This window comes from Erythrolamprus reginae, chromosome Z (genome assembly GCF_031021105.1).
Source record: "Erythrolamprus reginae isolate rEryReg1 chromosome Z, rEryReg1.hap1, whole genome shotgun sequence".
Classification (NCBI taxonomy): Eukaryota; Metazoa; Chordata; class Lepidosauria; order Squamata; family Dipsadidae; genus Erythrolamprus; species Erythrolamprus reginae.
The window spans coordinates 115982969-116003161 of NC_091963.1; the positions used below are offsets into that span (position 1 = coordinate 115982969).

Here is a 20193-nt window from a genome sequence, read left to right on the forward strand (position 1 = left end):
TTTGAAGTCACCATCCCTTCCCTGCTTCTCCTATTCCTGGTTTTTGCACATAAAACAGAGGGGGGGGGGGGAACATTGGTGAGATGCATGGTGGCATTTTCATGACATTGGTACATTTTTTCTAAAATCATCTTTGTTGATAACCTACAAAGGCAATTCAATAATTTAACCCATCAAAAGTATCCCCTCCATTACCTATAGGATGGAAAAGTTTTACTACATCCCCTCTTCAAAATTTAAATGTACAAACAAAAGCCAATAAAAACATTTCCCTAGCAGGTTTTAATGCATTAAGGTGATATTTAAGTGTTGAAAAATCAAGGCCTTACAAGAATAGATATCAGTGAGGATCAGGTGAAAAAGCCCTCTTTTCCTAAGAAATGAAGGCCTTCCTAAAATTAAGAAAAAAAACCCTGTAACTTGGGATCTACTTCAGATGGAAGATTTGCACATCTGAAGGATCCTCCCTGCAAAATCTCCCTTGCACAAACTTCCCCTTCTAGACAAGAGAAGTGCATTTGTGGTTTTAAAATGTCTTCTGGATAAGCTAGCAGTTCCTTTCATACAGAGAACTGTATTTAATGAATAAACAGCAATTCTATATGAAAAAGGAATCTTTCATCTAATTACCCTCACTTAGAGATCTTTGAACAGTAGTCAGAACGTTGGTTTTTAGTCTGAATTGCTATTTTGTGAAGACTAGGCCCCAGAGCAGATCCTTGGCTCTTTCGTGTTGATAATAACCATGTCCAAGGACCACCAAACCTCCCAGAACCCAGGTGTCTTTTACAGTCACAATAAATACTAGATTCAACGGCCTACCTGTATTGGGGCTGTGCTGAAGTGGATCTTGCGATTAGGGACAGCCTCATCGTCTTCTGACAGCCCAGGGATCTCGACACAGCTAGATTCCGGTGCATACAGTCCATCACCATCCTCGTCTTCGTCCAGCCCACTCCCTCCCGAATCCTCCCCCAGTCCACTATAGGCACTAATGTCTACCAGGTCAGCCTCAGAGAAGTCCTCTTTCTTAGATTCATCACCCAGGTCATTCTCCTCTGGTCCCTCGGTCTTGGCCACTTCCTCACAGTAAGTGTCTGCCAATGGGCCTGGAGTTTCTAGGTACCTCTCACCACCCAGCTGGCCATTTTCCAAGGCCGCATGCACTGTGACCTCAGCCTGAATCACCTCTGCCCTGAGAGGGTCAGACCCCTTAGAGGCCTTGCTGTTCTCATCTGCCACTGCTGCGGCTGCTGCTGCTGCTGCCACTGCCACCTCAGCTGCCTCAAACTCCTGTTCAGAGTCTCCGCTCTCTTCCACTTCCACGGGCTTGATCTTGCGCACTTCTTGGACCTTCTGAGGACGCAGCCCCATGTTGGAGTCCTTATCCCCTGGTTTTGCTGCTACTGACCCACCGGGCACCAGCTTGTTTTGGGTTTTGTCAGTCTCGGGCAACCTTGCTCTCACTTGGAGCGCAGGCCCATCGTTATTCCTGGTTTCCACCTTGGCACCTCCTTCTGGAGCCTGGAGGAAAACCCTGGACCTTTTGCTAACGATTTTGGAGTTGAGCGGCCCAACTTTGCCTGGGGCTTTATGGAGGTTATTCCTCAGGTCGGCTTTCTCAAAGACAGCACTGAGTTGGCTTACAGTGGGAGACACAGCCTCTGTGTCCAGTTTGTCCAGGGATTCTGTGCTGCCGTTGAACCTCACCACCACATCCAACTTCCGGTCTTGGAAGCCAGCTCTCTCTTTCCTCAGAAGCAGTTTGTTGGTGGTCTCCTTCTCCTGGAGACTTCTCTCAAAGATCTTCCGTGTCTCCTGGAGCTTGGACAATGGCTTATCTGTTTTGGAGTCAAACCGGCTCACCCTCTCGGATACGCTGGTGCCCAGTTTCAACAACGCACTATGGTCTACATTCTCATTCAGGCTGCTGGCCCGGGGCAAGGACAACCGGACTGGCTTCTCCTTCATCTTGGCCAAATCGACTGCTCCTTCCCCTGGTGGCGGCGCAGTGCCCATTTGCAGGAACATGTTTTTGATCCGATGGACATTGGACCCATATTTCTTGTTCCTGGCTTTCTTGGCCTCCTCGCTGTCAGCTTGGCCCAGGGCATCCTTGGAGGCTTTCAAAGCTTGGATGCCAGCTTCGTAGGCGTTCCGGTGAGGTGAGGCACTCCTCAGGCTGCCTCCGGCCCCATTGCCACCGGTGGTGGTGGTAGTGGTGGTGCTGCCCCCACTGCTGCTGGTGCCATTGCCGCCAGGAGTATTATGGGACTCAGTCTTCATCATGGTTCACCAAATCTTCTGGTGTCGCTGACACCACATAGCCTCAGGCTCCCTCCACCCACCCACCCACCCCCGGGCCACGCTGCCTCCTCTTCCTCCTTCACCTCCAGCAGCCGCAATAGAATCACATCGCGAGAAGCCGAAAGGGGCAAGGCAGCACGGCACGCCGCTTCTTCTCTACCAGGCGGCGCTCATTGTGTGCCAAGGAGGAAAAAAAAATGTGGTCAACCGGCGGCGGGGGCGGCGAGCGGAACCGAATCCAAGCAGCTTCTGACCCGCGGCGGCGGCGGCAGCAGGAAGGCAGGTCCTCCGAAGGGTCTGGATTAGCTGAGGCCCATTGCAGCCGGCTCTTCGGATGTGTTACACCTCCCCTTCATCCCCCCACCTCCTCCTCTTCCTCTCCCTCCTTGTCGCTTTCGCTCGCTCGCTTTTGCAGCGCGATGACGGAGACCAAACCCTTCTGCAAACGCCACAGCCTGTCGCTCCTTAAAAAAAAAAGTGGAGGGGGGGGAGAGAGAGCAGAAGGGGGGAAATGAAGAGAAAGAGGAGGGAAAAAAACCTCTGGGTCTTAAAGTGATCACACTCCTTGCACCTCCCTCGTTTTCTGCTATGGCAGGAAAGGAAGCAAAAAAAAAAAAGGGCAGCGACGCGTTCTTCCTCTCTTTTTCTCCGCCTCCCCCCCAACCCCCCGTTGCTTTCTCTTTACCGAATAAGCGAAAATGAGTCCATCAATCCAATTGTAAAGAGGAAGGAAGAGACGCGGTGGGGAGGGAACCTCGGCTACGCCAGCTTTTGGATTTACCTCGGCGATGAATTATTAAAATAATAATAATCATGACAATGTAATCCAATCCCTTCCGCGTGTTGTCTGTTTCACGCCTTACTGGCATTGGGGGGTGGGGGCGCGGTTTAAGCACTCGTGTCTATGCACACATATGCACCCATCTCACGTGTCCTTGCTCCAGAATTGGATTAACGGTGGACGCCCCTTCCCAGACATTGGCCCACAACGCTATTTTCCAGCTCTTTGGGGACAATGTTATCTCCGAATCGCGGGTGGTGACACTGATGCTGTCGAGATCCACCTCCATTTTTAAGGCTGAGTTGTCTTATTTAATCTGTAGAAGGGAGGCACTTTATCTGACCCTTCCGCCGGGAGTGCCTAACCCTTGGCCCATGGGCCTCATGCAGCCTTGGACAGATAATAATGTGGCCCCACGAGATCAGAAATTTATGGTAATATGTGATTTGTATACATTAATGATGTTATATATTTGGCAAAAGACAATTCCCCTTCACTCGGTGTGGCCTATGCAAGCCAAAAGGTTGAATACCCAAAAGATCCACAAAAATTGTTTATATTCATACAATTCTTTTAATCTGGATGGACATGAATAATCCATTTGCTGAGTCCCGCAATACACTTAAATTGTGCAAAACAGCTGCCAACATGTTAACTGAACATAGCCAAAACCTCTGCCCAACACAATTTATTTGGGCCTATGGTTAAAAAAGTACATAAATAACCAATCAAGATGCCACTACTATTTTCTAATAAAATCTTTTTTGACTCTAAAAAAGGCATTGCCACCATGTCTGTGTATTTTACTGACATCTTTGTCTCAGACAAATGTAATTGTTTATGCTTTTTTATAGTATATTACAAAGTGTGCTTGGATAAATACAGTGCATTTAAGGATTGTAAGTGAGCTAACAAATGGAATATATTGGGGTGGGGAGTGTTTTGTGAATATGGCTGTAGAAAAAAAAAATCCAGTCAGTATATTTAACTCCAAGGAGAAGGTTTTAAGTTTATAAATTAGGAAAGGCCTGAACATTGATGCTACTGCTGAATATGGGCACATAGAATGAATATTACCTACCTCAACAATATTTTCTAAATTACAACTCTTTTCCTTGGTGCCATTGTTAGCCTGTATGCATAAACTAGCATTTGCTCAATTCCTTCATTCGGTAAACAAAAATGTACAGTAGGATGATCTGATAATCCTTAACAGTTATTTAAAATATTATTGTTAAAGAAGCTATAAATTAGAATTTTCTGTCTTAAACTATGGAGCAAAAGCATTCAGTACAATTTCCCATGCCTTCAGAAATAATTATGACTGACAGTGAAATGAGCATGCTCTAAATTAGGAATAAAGACAGAATTGGGCCAAGAGATTATCTAGGTTCCAACCTGCTAAGAGTGACTGGCAATAGGACCCCTAAAAGGTTTGGTTTTTAGCTAGAGGTTCTAATTTTGTCATAAATAGTGCATAACTGACATTATGCATCCATCCTTGTACTGATTTAACCTTAATGTAAAGCGGGAAGGGTGAGGCATATGTAAGTAAATGCTTAGAACAATACATCTAGCCAGCTGTCAAGTATTTGACCTACAAGTTATTTATGTGAAGAAGTAGATATGGTGAAGCAGGCTATGCACCCCAAGTGAACCTGTTCAGTTCAAACTCATCTCTTCATGTGTGACCTACTAGTATTAGGCTAAATATGGATCTAGCACACTTCTGAAATAGTGCTTAATTCATATAAAAATAGTGTAAGTGGAAGCACAAAAGAGGAGCCCCGAATGAAGCAGGAGGCAATGATAATGAACAAGCTATGATTTCAACTAGTATTGTTGGCAGTGAGTAACCAAAGAGTTCAGTTCTGACTTCAATGCTAGCAGAATGGGGGAGGGGCATTAAATGGCTATGTGGGACACAGAATAGCGACTGACCTGCATGTAGTAATTACAAGAATTATCACTATGGCATCTAGCTCTGCCAAAAACCATGTAGGTAAAGAAAAATAATAAAAAACAGTATAGTTGTGTACAATTTCTCCTTGGCAAAATCAATGGAAAGCTGAAATTGATCCAACAGTAACAAAATGAACAAAACATAGCTGGCAGAATATGTAGTTCTTTTCCCTAGTTTAAATCAATTTATACAGGTTGGGATCATTTATAAGAGCCAGTTCAAAACTTGCAAACTCTTAGAAACGTCCATTCTCTTTTATAACCCAAGACAACCTAGAACCAGATGGGAAGGGCCATATCTGAAGCAGAACATATTTGTGTCATAACATATCTATGATAAAAACTGTATCAGGAAAAGAGGAAAATACTGTTTTAAATCTGGAGCAGCTAAACATGATTCTAACTGGAAAGATGCCATTGTAGCTGGTGGTGAGTATAAGAAAAGTATAATATTATGATGATATGGCATTTAAAAACTTAAAGGAAAAGGAAGAATACTTGTTGACATTGGGTTTATTTTACCAATGGTTAAATAACAGAATCAGAGATTAGAATCTAAAACGATCCAAAAGACAATAAGAACTTTTGTATTGAAAACTTTGTAAGATAAATAAACTAATTTTATTACTACTTTGTGATTATAACTGATACATTTGTTATGTTTATCATTATGATTAATGTTGATCAATATGGCATTTCTACTTAAATTTAATTATGCCCAGACAAGACACTGTTCGGATAGATATGGAATTTTTATGTAATATTTTAAAAAAATATATTAAAAATATTTTTTTAAAGTTATCAAGATATCATGTATCTGCCATAGTCGTGGGAAATGAAAACCCAGGAGAAAAAATGTAGCTAGTCTCAATATAATTACTAAGTTTTGGTTAAGGTTATCATTTGAACACTGGGAAATACTGATATTGTATTATCTATAAACTTCTGAACAGAACCTTAACTGCTTTCTAACATTTTGATTATTGAGTCGTTCATTAATTCATAGAGTCAATCATTAATTCTCATCAACAAACTGCAACAAAGAGGACTATTACTGGTGCCTCAACAATTTTTGTGATGAATTGATACCATCATTTGAATCATACAAAGATGATTATACAAAGAGACTACTTGCAACAATTTTTTTTCTGATGCCTCTTTCTTGCGATTCATTAAAGAAAAATACTGTAGATTTGTGATTTGCATAAAATTGGGGCAATTTGGAGAGCATGGTTCATTTTATTAAAATTGCTTCATTTTACTCCTAAAGGCTACAACCAGATGATTGTTCTAAAATTATTCATTGCATAGTATGGAGACTGCAAAACTCAAGGATGTTCATATGGCAAGAGGTATTTACAAAATAAACCTTAGCAAACTCTTATGGATAATATCCTTTCAAAATGTAGTGTTTATTTGTTTGTTTGTTTGTATTGGTAGTATACAAAGATATAATATTTATATACATGATACTAATAAAAGAGAAACATTAAGACGGGATGGAAGGCACTGGTGCACTTATACACGCCCCTTACTGACCTCTTAGGAATCAGGAGAGGTCAACAGTGGATAGTCTAAGGGTAAAGTTTTGGGGGTTAGGTGATGATACTAGGTGATGAATTCCATGCATCAACTACTCGGTTTCCTGCAGTAGAGTTTAGAACAGTTTACTTTAAGTTTGTATGTGTTGTATACTTGTTTTATGAAGAGTGCATTTAAGATTTCTTGTGGCTATATATTTTCCAATTACAGTGATACCTCGCCTTACGAACTTAATTGGTTCCGGAACGAGGTTTGTAAGGTGAAAAGTTTGTAAGACGAAACAATGTTTCCCATAGGAATCAATGGAAAAGCGATTAATGCGTGCAAGCCCAAAACTCACCCCTTTTGCCAGCCGAAGTGCCCTTTTTTGGGCTTCTGGGATTCCCCTGAGGCTCCCCTCCATGGGAAACCCCACCTCCGGACTTCCGTGTTTTTATGATGTTGCAGGGGAATCCCAGCAGGGGAATCCCAGCAGCGCATAAACGGGTGCTTCGCTGGCAACAGAAGTCCAGAGGTGGGGTTTTCCAGCGAGGGGAGCCTCATCGAAATTGCAGCATCGCAAAAACACGGAAGTCCTCAAAACCCCACCTCCGGACTTCCGTGTTTTTGTGATGCTGCGATTTCGCTGAGGCTCCCCTCGCTGGGAAACCCCACCTCCGGACTTCCATTGCCAGCGAAGTGCCCGTTTTTGCGCTGTTGGAATTCCCCTGCAGCATCGCAAAAACACGGAAGTTCAGAGGTGGTGTTTCCCATGGAGGGGAGCCTCAGGGGAATCCAAGCAGCGCAAAAATGGGTGCTTCGCTGGCAACAGAAGTCCGGAGGCGGGGCATCCCAGTGGCGGTGGCTTGGGTTTCTAAGGTGAAAATAATTTGGAAGAAGAGGCAAAAAAATCTTAAACCCCGGGGTTGTATCTCAAAAAGTTTGTATGACGAGGGGTTTGTAAGATGAGGTATCACTGTACATTGAAACATGCATAATGTTTTAGAAGAGCTACTGCCAATATTCTTTGGATTTCCTTATGATGTATTTCAGGAACTTAAGACTTCAACTGACAGAATTGCACAGCCAAGAAATTTGGACAATTGAAATTTACACATCTGGAAGTTGGTGTCTTTGAAAAGCACTGATCACTGCCCTGATCATTTTTTTAATTGTGAATTTAGGCTATCTAAACTGGAGATATGATGCTCATCTTTAGCTTGTTATAAGTATAGCTGCACTACGTCTACTTTTACACTTCCCTGGGAATATTACTAATATTAACAGAAATTACATGTAAGATCTAAATTAGTCCTCATGTAACCATTTCAAAGAACCCAAAGCTTCTTTTTTTCAGCTGAAACATGTCATCTGTGAACAATGATAAAAAATGAGGAAAAGACAACTTTTGAACTAATACAGTATAAGTAAAATTGCCTTACATGGACACAGGTTTCTAGCAGTTTGCCTTAGCCAATGGCTTCTTTCAAGGTAGCTTTTCAACTTCCTAGTGTAACCTGCAGTCCTGATCTTTCCAAACAGATTCCTATCTGAATGGTAACTTGAGCCAGCTCTGTCTAGTTCCCTAGGTCATCTGATTGGCCAGTTGCTATGTTTTGCTTTCCATCCCATTGCCCTTTCACATATTATTCAGTAGCGAATATAGTTTGCCAATTTCCTGATCTATACATAACATTGCATTCATAAGGGGGCCTTTTACGTACTGTGATAAATGAACTTTCCCATTATGGCTAAGCATTCTATTTGAGCCAAGCCATTATAAGTTGTAAAAAAAAATTAATTAATTATGTGAACTTAATATGAACCCAGCTTTATTGGGCTTGCTGTACCTCCATCACAAATACATTAACAAATGAATGTTGGTTTGCACTAACAAAGCGCTTGGTTTCCTCAAAAGTTTTCATGTTATGCCCTTTCTGGGAATTCCTGCCTAACTACAAATGTTTCATATCTGTCAGTTCTCCTGTAGTTCACACCCATTTATCATCATGCATGTGGCGAATGAAATCCATAGATAGACATAAGTAACTGGCCACATCAGACAACAGGGGAACATCCTAGTTGCGAAAGAGGCTGTTTTAGAAGGGGAAGAGGGAAGGCATTAATGCATTACTCTGAGAGATCACATGTAGGTTAAGCTTCTTGGTTAGGCACACCCTCCTCATAAGCTAAATAGCATGCACTTTGTTGCCTCTCTCTGCTTGACACATGGCTATGGCCTTTGGGTCTCTGTTGAGACAGGCATTGTAAAGAAAATTCTTGCTGACGTTCAAAGAAGGACTCAGCATCAAGGAGATATTTTGCACCTTAGCTCATCCAAGGTCATATCCAGTCCCTGAGTCCAGGTTAAGCAAGAGTAAAGAGAGAGACAGAGACAGACAGACAGAGAAGGGAGACGAAAAAGGGGGAGCACCAGGACCCAGAGGAGCAGGAGGCTGACTTCCCTTTTATATTTATGGTTTCCTTAATGCATCCATGCCAGGAAAAAGAAAATCCTATTCTAGCTTCTTCATTGTGCTCCTAAGTTCAAACGTTGGCTTCAGTCATTCCAGCCAGGGATCTTGGTGGAGGAATTTATTATTTTCATCCCAGGAAAAGGCTAGGATTTCTCAGTATTTTGGAGGTGGTATGATGCTTCTAGATGACTCTTGTAACAAAGGGGAAATCTTCTGCATATCACCGGAAGCTCTTTCAAACCCTCAATTTGAATCCTGAAACATGGAGTTCAGAAAATGTACCCTGATGCTAATGGATGTGAAAACTGAAAGCATAGCCAATACAGTTTTTATAACTTGGAAAGGGTTTCCCCCTCCCCCCAATCTAATGATTTCAAGTTATATTTGCTTATTTATTTTGTCCAATATATAATACACATTGAAGAGAATAGATATGTAATAATATAAATAAAGAAAAGAATAGAAGAAAAGATATAAAAAGTATAGGTGAACATATTTGAAAGGAAGAAAAGATAAATGAGATAAGGAGAAACAATTGGACAGGGGATGGAAGGCACACTGGTGCACTTATGCACGCCCCTTACTGACATCTAAGGAACCTGGAGAGGTCAATCGTGGATAGTCTTAAGGGAAAAATGTTGGGGGTTAGGGGTTGACACTACTGAGTCAGGTAATGAGTTCCACGCTTCAACAACTCGGTTGCTGAAGTCATATTTTTTGCAGTCAAGTTTGGAGCGGTTAATATTAATTTTGAATCTGTTGTTGCGATTGAAGCTGAAGTAGTCATTGACAGGTAGAATGTTGCAGCATATGATCTTGTGTTCAATACTTAGATCGTATTTTAGGTGACGTAGTTCTAAGCTTTCTAGACCTAGGATTGATAGTCTGCTTTCATAGGGTATTCTGTTTCGAGTGGAGGAGTGAAGGGCTCTTCTGGTGAAGTATCTTTGGACATTTTCAAGGGTGTTGATGTCCGAGATGTGGTATGGGTTCCAGACAGATGAACTGTATTCAAGGATGGGTCTGGCAAAAGTTTTATAGGCTCTGGTGAGTAGTGTGAGATTGCCAGAGCAGAAGCTGCGTAGGATCAGGTTAACAACTCTAGAAGCCTTTTTGGCGATATTCCTCCATTATCTGTCCAATTTTTTCTTTGTAGCAAAGTTCATTTTCACTTTATTACCATTCTTTTCTTTCAGCTGAGTTTCTTTGCTTACACCAAAATGTATTCAAAACGCAGAAGGGGGCAGATGGGAGAGATAATGAAAGCCGGAGCCTAAAGTTAAGTTCTTCCAGCCTGCATCTTTTAAATAGTAGAAGCTATGACTTTGTTATTCTCAGTGAAATTGATGGGATTTGTTTTTCAACCAATCCAAAAAGTAGTATTATGAGGGAAACCACCTTTTAAAAAAATTCAAAGTGAGCAAGTTAAGCCCTAATGTTTCACCATCCCAACAAATTCTTGCATTGAACAGGAACTATGAAAGAGGATGTGCAAACCACCAATACTTTTACTGGAGTCTCTTCTACTAGTTCTACTCTGAATATAGCTAATTCTACAAAGAATCTGAAGACGTATGACAGAAGAAGCAGCCAGGGATGTTTTACTGTTTTCATATCAAATGGAATAAAGAACTTATTCTGAATTCTGGTGGTCAACAGTTAAAATTTGTGGGCTATGTTGATTTCTGGTATTCTTTCCAGCCTATAAAGATACAGGAAAGGAATTTTATTTATTTTTCCAGTATCTCCTTCCTGATCTGATTTATTTTAATATTTGAACTTTCTTTTGCTGGCTTTTCCAATACACAACCATCACCATGCACACATCAGTTTTGGTCTTATTCTGTCCATTTTTTAAGATAATTATTGTGATGATAGAATTTGGAAGCCCTTTGCCTCATTTTGTTGGTCTGGGGAGAATTTTTTAAAATAGCCCTGTTTGTTTGAAGCTGTGGACAAACTTTTAAGCTCTGCCTACTTTAGCCCTACCCACTAACAGAATCTGGTGAAACAGCAAACTCAAAAACCTTACTGTCTATGGACATTCTTAGTCATCCAGGTCATGGTTGTCCCAAAGGTGCTTTTTCAAGAGGCAACTGGACTTTCTGGTTTTTCTTTGAAGATATTTTGTTTCTCATCCAAGAAGCATGAAGAAACCAGAGCCAAAGAAGCTTTTTGGATGATGTTGTGGTTAGCTCTGGCCCAGCTCCTGCCCCAAGGACTGTGGATGTGGGGGAGACATCCACATGCTGCAGGCCTGTTTTGCCCCCGGTGGAATCTGCTGATGAAGGCTCCTCTGACCAAGAAGACATGAGTGAAAGGGAGGAGGAGAGTGTGGCAGACAGCTCAGAAGGAGATCAATTATCTAGCTCCTCCTTGGATTCAGAACAAGAGTTAATGATACAGCCACGCATACGGAGAGCGATGCATAGGCAACAACAACTGAGAGATTATTATCAAAGAAAATGAGGCCACCTGTGGTTGAGGCTGCTATAAAGAGCAGCCTGTGGGTTTGGCCATTGTGGAGGATTATCTGATCGTTGTGTTTCGTGACTGCTTTACTGACTTTGACTTTTTGTGTGCTGATTTTTCTCTGCTTTGAAACTAAACCAGAGCAAAGTGTGTTTCACTTTGTGAAAGAAGGACTGTGAATTGCCTCACAGCTGCAAGCTAAGTATCACAGAACTGATAAGGGACTTGTACAAATTACCAGTTTGTTTGGAGACGAGTGCTCTTTGCTATACCAAAAGAGGGCTTGGTTTAAGATAATTTTCATTATAAAGAACATTGTTTTGAATTTTCAAACGTGTGTGTGTCTGAAATTTGTACCTGTGAATTTTTGGGAGGATTCTACCAGAGAGCCCGACAGAACAGATGAGAAGCAAAATGTCTTCAAAGAAAAACTAGAAAGTCCAGATGTCTCTTGAAAAAGCAACTTTGGGACAAAAAGCTTAGCTTTTTATCCAGGCCATGAATTCAGATCAGGCTTATAAGTATTCTCTGTAGCAATGGAATAGATGAAGCTCAAAATAACAGAATAAGAGAGTTAGAAAGGACTTTGGAGGTCTTCATGTCCAGAGGTAGGCAAAGTTGGCTCTTCTATAACATGTGGACTTCAACTCCCAGAAATCCTGAGCTAGCATGATTGGCTCAGGAATTCTTGGAGTTGAAGTCCACAAGTCATAGAAGAGCCAACTTTGCCTACCCCTGTTCTAGTCCAACCTCCTAGTCAAGCAGGAAGCCCTATATCAGTAATGGTGAACCTATGGCACAGGTGCCACACGAAACCACATCTGTTGGCATGTTGCCCTTGCTCAGCTCCAATGTGTGTGTTGGCCAGTTGATTTTTCCTTGAACAGAGGCTCTGGGTGGGCGTTTTGGTTTCCAGAGAGCCGGGGGGGGGTGTTTTTACCCTTCCCAGGCTCCAGGGAAGTCTTTGGAGCCTGGGGAGGGCAAAAAATGAGCTTACTGGGCCCACCAGAATTTGGGAAACAGACCGTTTCCAGCCTCCGGAGGGGCTCCAGGAGGTGGGGGAAGTTGTTTTTGCCCTTCCCAATCATTGAATTATGGATATGGACGCTATAGCAGGCACATACGCTCATTTGGCACCCAAGGGGGAAAGGTTCACCATCACTGCCCTATACTATGTCTGACAAATGATTGTTCAATTTCTTTTATTTCTTTTATTTATTTATTTTGTCCAATACATAATGCACATTGAAGAGAATAGATATGTAATAATATAAGTAAAGAAAAGAATAGAAGAAAAGATATAAAAGTATAGGTGAACATATTTGAAAGGAAGAAAAGATAAATGAGATAAGGAGAGACAATTGGACAGGGGATGGAAGGCACACTGGTGACTTATGCACGCCCCTTACTGACCTCTAAGGAACCTGGAGAGGTCAATCGTGGATAGTCTAAGGGAAAAATGTTGGGGGTTAGGGGTTGACACTATTGAGTCAGGTAAAGTGTTAGAGCAGTCATAACTTCTGGAAGCAAGTTATTCTAGTGTTTAATTGTTCTAACTGTTAGGAAATTTATCCTTAGTTCTAGATTGGTTCTCTCCTTTATTAGTTTCCATCCATTATGTCTTGTTCTGCCTTCAGGTGCTTTGGTGAATAGTTTGACCTTCTCTTCTTTGTGGCAAACCATGAGATATTGGAACATTGTTATCATGTTATCTCTAGTCCTTCTTTTCATTAAGCTATACTCAATTACTGCAACTTTTCTTTGTATGTTTTATCCTCTGGTTCCCTAATCATCTTTGTTGCTCTTCTCTGCAATCTTATACATCTTCTGTATATTTTTCTCTGCAAAATATACATCTTCTGTATATTTTGGCAATCAAAATTTGACACAATATTCCAAATAATTATAAAGTGGTATTAACACTTCACATGATCTTCATTCTGTCCCTCTATTAATGCATTGTATTGGCTTTTTTAGCAGCTGCAGCACATGGTTAAGTCATCTTTAAGAGATTGTCCACTAGGACTCTACGATCCCTCTCACAGTTACTACCTTTGAGCCAGGTATCACCTATTCTATTCCAGCGCATTGGGTAGGCTTCATTGGCTGGAAATCCTGGAATTTGTAGTTTTATCACAACTTGCGGACCCAACATTGAGGACCCAACATCCCAGACCCAACATTGGGCAAGGCTTCTTAAGACAATCCTGAGCTAAATGGACAAAATCAGCTTCCAAACTCTTGATACTTCTTGTGCTAGTTCATGGAACTGACAACTCTGGATCTTCATCAAGCAAATATATTCTAAGTGCAGAAAGATAAATTTCCTTCTGCACAAAACCTGCAAAATATTCTCAGTCTGGGAGGGGGAAGTATGTCATAGCATTACTATCTAATTCCAGAAAAAAACCCTATGTTATTTTTTTTTTTACTCACAATCCTATTTCTTGGACCTGTGATTACAACTGTGCTCACCTGGCTAAATGTTCAGTTCTGGATTGTAGATTATCAGTAGGTCAGGAGGCTTGTAGGTCATCAATAAGTTGTGTCTACATGAAGCTTCCAAACCAGCAATAGGAGTTTGGATTTGACTGTATTAATCCAGGTCTGGATTAGAATGATGCTGTATGAAAGTTCAGAAGAAACATCCAGCTGCATCTGCCATCAAGCTGGCTGTTTAACCACTGTCTTTTCTAGGAGTCAAATTTGGCTGAAAGAGATTTCATCTCTGTATCTTCCAGAGTAGGAGCACTGTTACAACGAAAAACAATTCAGGATGTGATAGGAAAGAGTGCCATCAAAGAGTTGAGTCAGCTCTGATTCATATCAGCTTCCCTTCTCTTCCACCCACCATAGGATTTGCAGTAAAAAGTGAGGATAAAATTTAATAGCAAGTTCTTGCTGATTACAATTGCATGATGACTGGTTTCCAGCACAGTTTGAAAAGACTAGGGGTGTGGGACTCTGCTTTCACTGATGTTTCTCTCTCAATACATTTTCTAAAGTATTGTATATTTTCAATCAGAGTTGAAATGAAAGCTAGGAAAATGTTGCTGTTTTTTAAAAAAATCAAACTTTAAAACCAAAACGAATATTTATTTATTTTTATTTATTTATTTATTTATTTTGTCCAATACATAACACACATTGAAGAGAAAGATATGTAATAATATAAGTAAAGAAAAGAATAGAAGATAAGATATAAAAGTATAGGTGAACATATTTGAAAGGAAGAAAAGATAAATGAGATAAGGAGAGACAATTGGACGGAACGGAAGGCACACTGGTGCACTTATGCACACCCCTTACTGACCTCTAAGGAACCTGGAGAGGTCAATCGTGGAGAGTCTAAGGGAAAAATATATCATAGTTGGCCTTAGAACATTTCATTTTATATTTTAATTTTAATTTCTCTTTTTATTCAATGTTGCAGCAGCATAAATGCTAACACCAGCAACATCTACTATATTAAAATATATACTGTATACTCCATAAGAAAAATGAAGTGATGAAATATTAAGAATCAAATATTGGAGCAGTCAGAGGAACTGGAACCATTTTAGATCAATGACTTCGAAAAATAAAACAGGTATCTAGAAAGAATAGATCGTAGAAAAGGAGTTGGAGATAAATTTATTAATTGTACTTCTAATTACTAATTACTGTAAAGAAAATCAACAGTTATTTCTTTATCCCCCCGTTAATAATAACAATAACAACAACAACAGGTTGGAAGGGACCTTGGAGGTCTTCTAGTCCAACCCCCTTCTTAGGCAGGAAACCCTACACTACTTCAGAGAGATGGTTATTCAACATCTTCATAAAAACTCCCAGTGTTGGAGCCTTCACAACTTCTGGAGGCAAGCTGTTCCACTGATTAATTGTTCTAATTGTCAGTAAATTTCTCCTTAGTTTTAAGTTGCTTCTTTCCTTGTTCAGCTTCCACTCATTGCTTCTTAATAATAAATAATAATAATAATAATAATTTATTAGACCTGTTTGCCGTCCCTCTCTGGAGACTTGGGGCGGCTCACAACAACAATAAAAACAATATAGGTACAACTCCAATAATTAAAACTATGACTAAAACCCATTATCTTAAAAAAAAAACAATAGATATTACACAATCATAAGCACACATAACTTATAATGGTCAGATGGGCGGGGGCATGTACTAATTGCCCCATGCCTGGTGACATAGATTGGTCTTAAGGCTCTTGCGGAAGGCGAGAAGGGTGGGGGCAGTTCAAATCTCTGGAGGGAGTTGGTTCAAGAGGGCCGGGGCCACCACAGAGAAGGCTCTTCCCCTAGGCCCTGCCAGACGACATTGTCTGATCGATGGGACCTGGAGAAGGCCAACTCTGTGGAACTTGATCAGCCGCTGGGATTTATGCGGCAGAAGGTGGTCCCACAAGTAGTCTTGATCTACCTTCAGGTGCTTTGGAGAATAGGTTGACTCCTTCTTCTTTGTGTTTCTATCTTCTTTCCTTATGTGAATGAAACAAATACCCAACCAAATCACTGGTGGTTTGCTACCAGTCCGGTTCAGTTCTGTGAACAATAGTGGCGGCGGGAGGCTCTGACCACCTACCCCAGGCAGATCCAATAGCTATGGGATTAAGAACCCAGCACTGAGCCAAATTCCTGAAAAATGAAATAAGTTCAGTCACAGCTTGTGTGCTGTTACTGAAAAGGCCCAATACCACCAGCCAAATTCAATACAGTATAGGCATTCTCACGTAAAGCATTCTCACGTAAAGCAAAATCTGAGTGAGGGGAATAATGTAAAATAAGTAAAATAAAAGTATTTATTTATTCATTCATCCAATCAAATTTCCTGCCATTCCCCCTTTAATCCCAGCCATCTCGGGCTTTTCTGGGCTTCCAGAGGAGCCTTTTAGTGGCACTTAAGGAGGCTTTGGCCGCCCTGCCCCATCTGGCCGCCTTCTCTTCCGGGCTCGGAGTGTGCAACTGGAAAAACACTCCCCATCCAGGGGAATTGATTGAGAGGGACCACGCATTTTCTCCGGGGTCACCGCTCTGTGCCCCTCCAGGAGGATGCCCCCACTATTTGAGAAGTACTGCCTTAGGTATGTATCATAATCCCAGCCGTTAGCTATTGAAATGATGGTGCAGCACAGTAGAGGCAGAAGATACTTCTTATAAATACAGTTTATTGCTCCAATCCCAGGCTTTTCAGATACAGAACAGAGTTCTCTTTTTAAAAAAATAACAATAAACCTTATGCCTAGTCAGAAATTAAAACCAAAACTTTGTGAAGCGGCATTTAGTTCTTCATATTCTGCAGGAAGCAAAGGAGCTATAAAGTTATCTAGAAATGAAAAACATATGCCTTTTTTGAAATATGTGCCTGTGACATCTCATTATTTCATGGGGGAACAATCATGATAGAGAGGTGTGTGTGGTTGTGACAAGTGTGTTAAAAAATGTGGAAATGTGAAAAATGTGGAAATGTGAAATAAAAATCCTCTCTCGCTTTGTTGGGGTTTTGATCCAATTCACAACCCAATGGCAGAACACACAGCAAACAGAATTACTTCTTTTTATATGTATAACTTTTATTGAAAGTTTTAAAAACAAAGTAAAAACTAATACAAACAAATATAGAGTAAGGAAGAAGAAAGAAAAATAAATCAAAGAAGCTAAAGTACAAGACGGGGGGGGGGTAAAGAAAAAAGATACAAGCAGATATTAGTAAATTTTTAATTTTTATTAGTAAATTAGTACCTTTTTTCTCAAGTTATATCACAACTTTCTTCTTTCTATAATGTGGCCTAACAAACCGTGAACCATAAGTTTGTTTCTTTCTGAATACATATAAGATCCATAAGGGTTTTCCAATCACCAATAAATGTACGGTAAGCTGAATCAAACAAGTAATTTACCTGTTTCAGCTTCACCAAGCAGTCATCCATTGTAGGTATTGTCAAATCTTTTCATTTTGTGCATATAGTCATCCTGCTGTTGTTATCGTACACAAAATTCCATGCCTTTTTTTCAAATGTCCAAAGAGGAAGAATTTTAAAAACCTCTGAATCATTGCATGCATTTGAATGCAAACTTTTCAAGCTTTTTTGCATATCCACTAAAGACAAAATTACTTTTCCAGGGCTTTTTAATGTAAAATAATTTATCACCCGCAGAGAATGGCCTTTCAGAAAATTCAAAGGGCATCGGCTTTTATTCCTTATTTGAAGCTGTTTCTTGGTTTGAACTTTTTACACTAAGTGCCTTGCATTTATGCAGCCCTGGCTGCCCTTGAAAAAGCTAAAGAAGTCAGATTGGTTCATATTTAGATCAGAGACTGTAAAGAATTTTCAGAACTATGTGTTAGACTGGGAAGTTTAAAAAAATCATAGAAAACAACAGCAAGTATTTCCTTATTATTGCCCAAGAAAATAGTTGGGATGTTCTGCCAACTTTACACAGTTTCAGTATTAGCACCAACTATTTTGGAATTGTTCATATCATCACCTGAATTACAAAGAATACAGGTAATCCTCAACTTACACAACTGGGGCCAAAATTTATGTTGCTAGATGAGAAATTTGTTGACTGAGTTTTGACCCATTTTATGACTTTTCTTGTGGTTAAGTGAATCACTGCAGCTGTTAAATTAGTGGTTAAGTGAATCAGGATTACCCATGGATTTTGCTAGTCAAAAGGTTGGGAAAAGTGATCACATGACCCTGGGACACTGCAAAATATGAACCAGAGGTGGGTTCTAACTTACCTTGCTTCTGGTTCAATTCATCGCATGCTGCAGGGGTGTGTGCACATTGGTGTGCTGCATGGGTGCACCACGCAAGCATGTGCATGCACAGTGTACTAACCCTGCTTCTGCGTATGCACAGAAGCAAAAAGCAGGATGGTGCAGCCGTAAGCACTGCCCAGGGAACCGTTCAGGAGCCTGGCCAACAGGCCATCACTGCTGGTTCGGTGAGTGGGAGGAAATTCCCATTACTTGTTCTATAGAACCAGTCTGAACCAGCAGGAATCCACTCTTATGAAACAATTGCCAAGCATCTCAATGTAAATTAGTCCAAAATGCAGTCGTGTGAGCCATTTTGGGTATACCAAGGTATGCCAATATATCCGTGAGCTGCATTGGCTAATGATTGGTCTCCATACACAATTTAAAGTCTTGGTTATTACCTATAAAGCCCTACATGCCTTAGGACCAGATTACTTACGGGACTGTCTCCTGTCTCACATATCCCAGTGGCCAGTCAAATCCCACAGAGTTGGCCTTCTCCAGGTCCCGTCAGCCAAGCAATGCCGCCTTGCAGGCCTAGGGGAAGGGCCTTCTCTGTGGCAGCTCTGGTCTTTTGGAATCAACTCCCCCTGGACATTTGCCCTGCCCCCACTTTTCTGGCCTTTTGTAATGTTTTGAAAACACACATTTACCGGCAGGCTGGGGTCGTTGAGCATTGACATCTTTCTCTGGTCAATAGTATGATTGGGATTGAATGAGTTTAGATGAATGGGTTTAATGTTGGGGATTTTTAGACTTGGGTTTGAGGGTGGGGGGTTATAACTTATATCTGTAATTTGCAGTGATTTTAATTCTGTAAGCCGCCTTGTGTTCCCTGGAAAAGGGAGGGCCTATAATTTTTTAATCATTATTTTTTAATTTTTTTATCCAACACAGTTAAAAACAATACATAATTTCCAACACAAAATCAAACTTAAAAAGATAGATAGATAGATAGATAGATAGATAGATAGATAGATAGATAGATCTCATCATCATAGGGAATGCTGCAACAGTCGTGTGAAAAATGGTCATAAATCTTTTTTTTCAGTGCCATTCAAACAGTTACTAAATTATACTAAGACATAGTATAATGAATAATGAATGAAAGAAGTTAATGTGTTTAAGTCTGTGGAGAGGGGCGGCATACAAATCCAATAAATAAATAAATAAATAAATAAATAAATAAATAAGTTTTGGGATTTGAATAATTCCTGCTTTCCCCTGTATTGAAAAGGATATTAGTTAGATATAAGGTCTAAAACATTCCATATGAATTGATATTTCATTTTTGAACATTAATGTGGAATTTTGGGGGGCATTCAGTTACGAGAAAATAGGGATTAAGAATAATAAATGATGAGTAAGGAAATAAGGAAAAGAATGAAGCACAATGGCTTAGATATATTAAGCAAGAGAGAACAATTAGCAGAGGAAGTAAGCAATAGCGTTAAATTTAATTGGAAAATAAAATAATTTATGTAATCCAGGTGATGAAATTAGATAAAGGAGGTAGCATGAGATAAATGACATATACTGAGAGTAACCCCAAAATTTCACCCTTAGACTATCCACTGTTGACCTCCAGATTCCTAAGAGGTCAGTAAGGGGTGTGCATAAATGCACCAGCATGCCTACTGTCCCCTATCCCAATGTTTCTTTCTTTTTTAAAAATAATATCATGTATATAAATATTATATCTTTGTAGACCACCAATACATACTTAACAAAACAAATAAATAAATAAACCTCATACAGTGGTACCTCTACTTACAAACTTAATTTGTTCCGTGACCAGGTTCTTCAGTAGAAAAGTTTGTAAGAAGAAGCAATTTTTCCCATAGGAATCAATGTAAAAGCAAACAATGCATGCGATTAGGGAAACCACAGGGAGGGTG

General features: G+C 40.4%; 1 protein-coding gene across 4 annotated transcripts in view; it reads right to left on the reverse strand.

The window, feature by feature from the left end:
* PPP1R9B (protein phosphatase 1 regulatory subunit 9B) overlaps window positions 1-2924 on the reverse strand; it is a 105091-nt gene extending 102167 nt beyond the window's left edge. For 2 of the 4 annotated variants that reach the window (XR_011556800.1, XM_070727145.1), the window contains exon 1: window positions 823-2888. Coding sequence is in view for 3 of the 4 variants with exons in the window: in XM_070727145.1 (XP_070583246.1) it covers window positions 823-2289 (1467 nt within the window). In the remaining variant the exon portion in view is untranslated. Of the gene's footprint in view, window positions 1-822 lie in introns of all 4 variants that reach the window. The other 2 variants (XM_070727144.1, XM_070727142.1) reach the window with 1 other exon arrangement.
* Between the last annotated feature and the right edge of the window lie 17269 nt (window positions 2925-20193).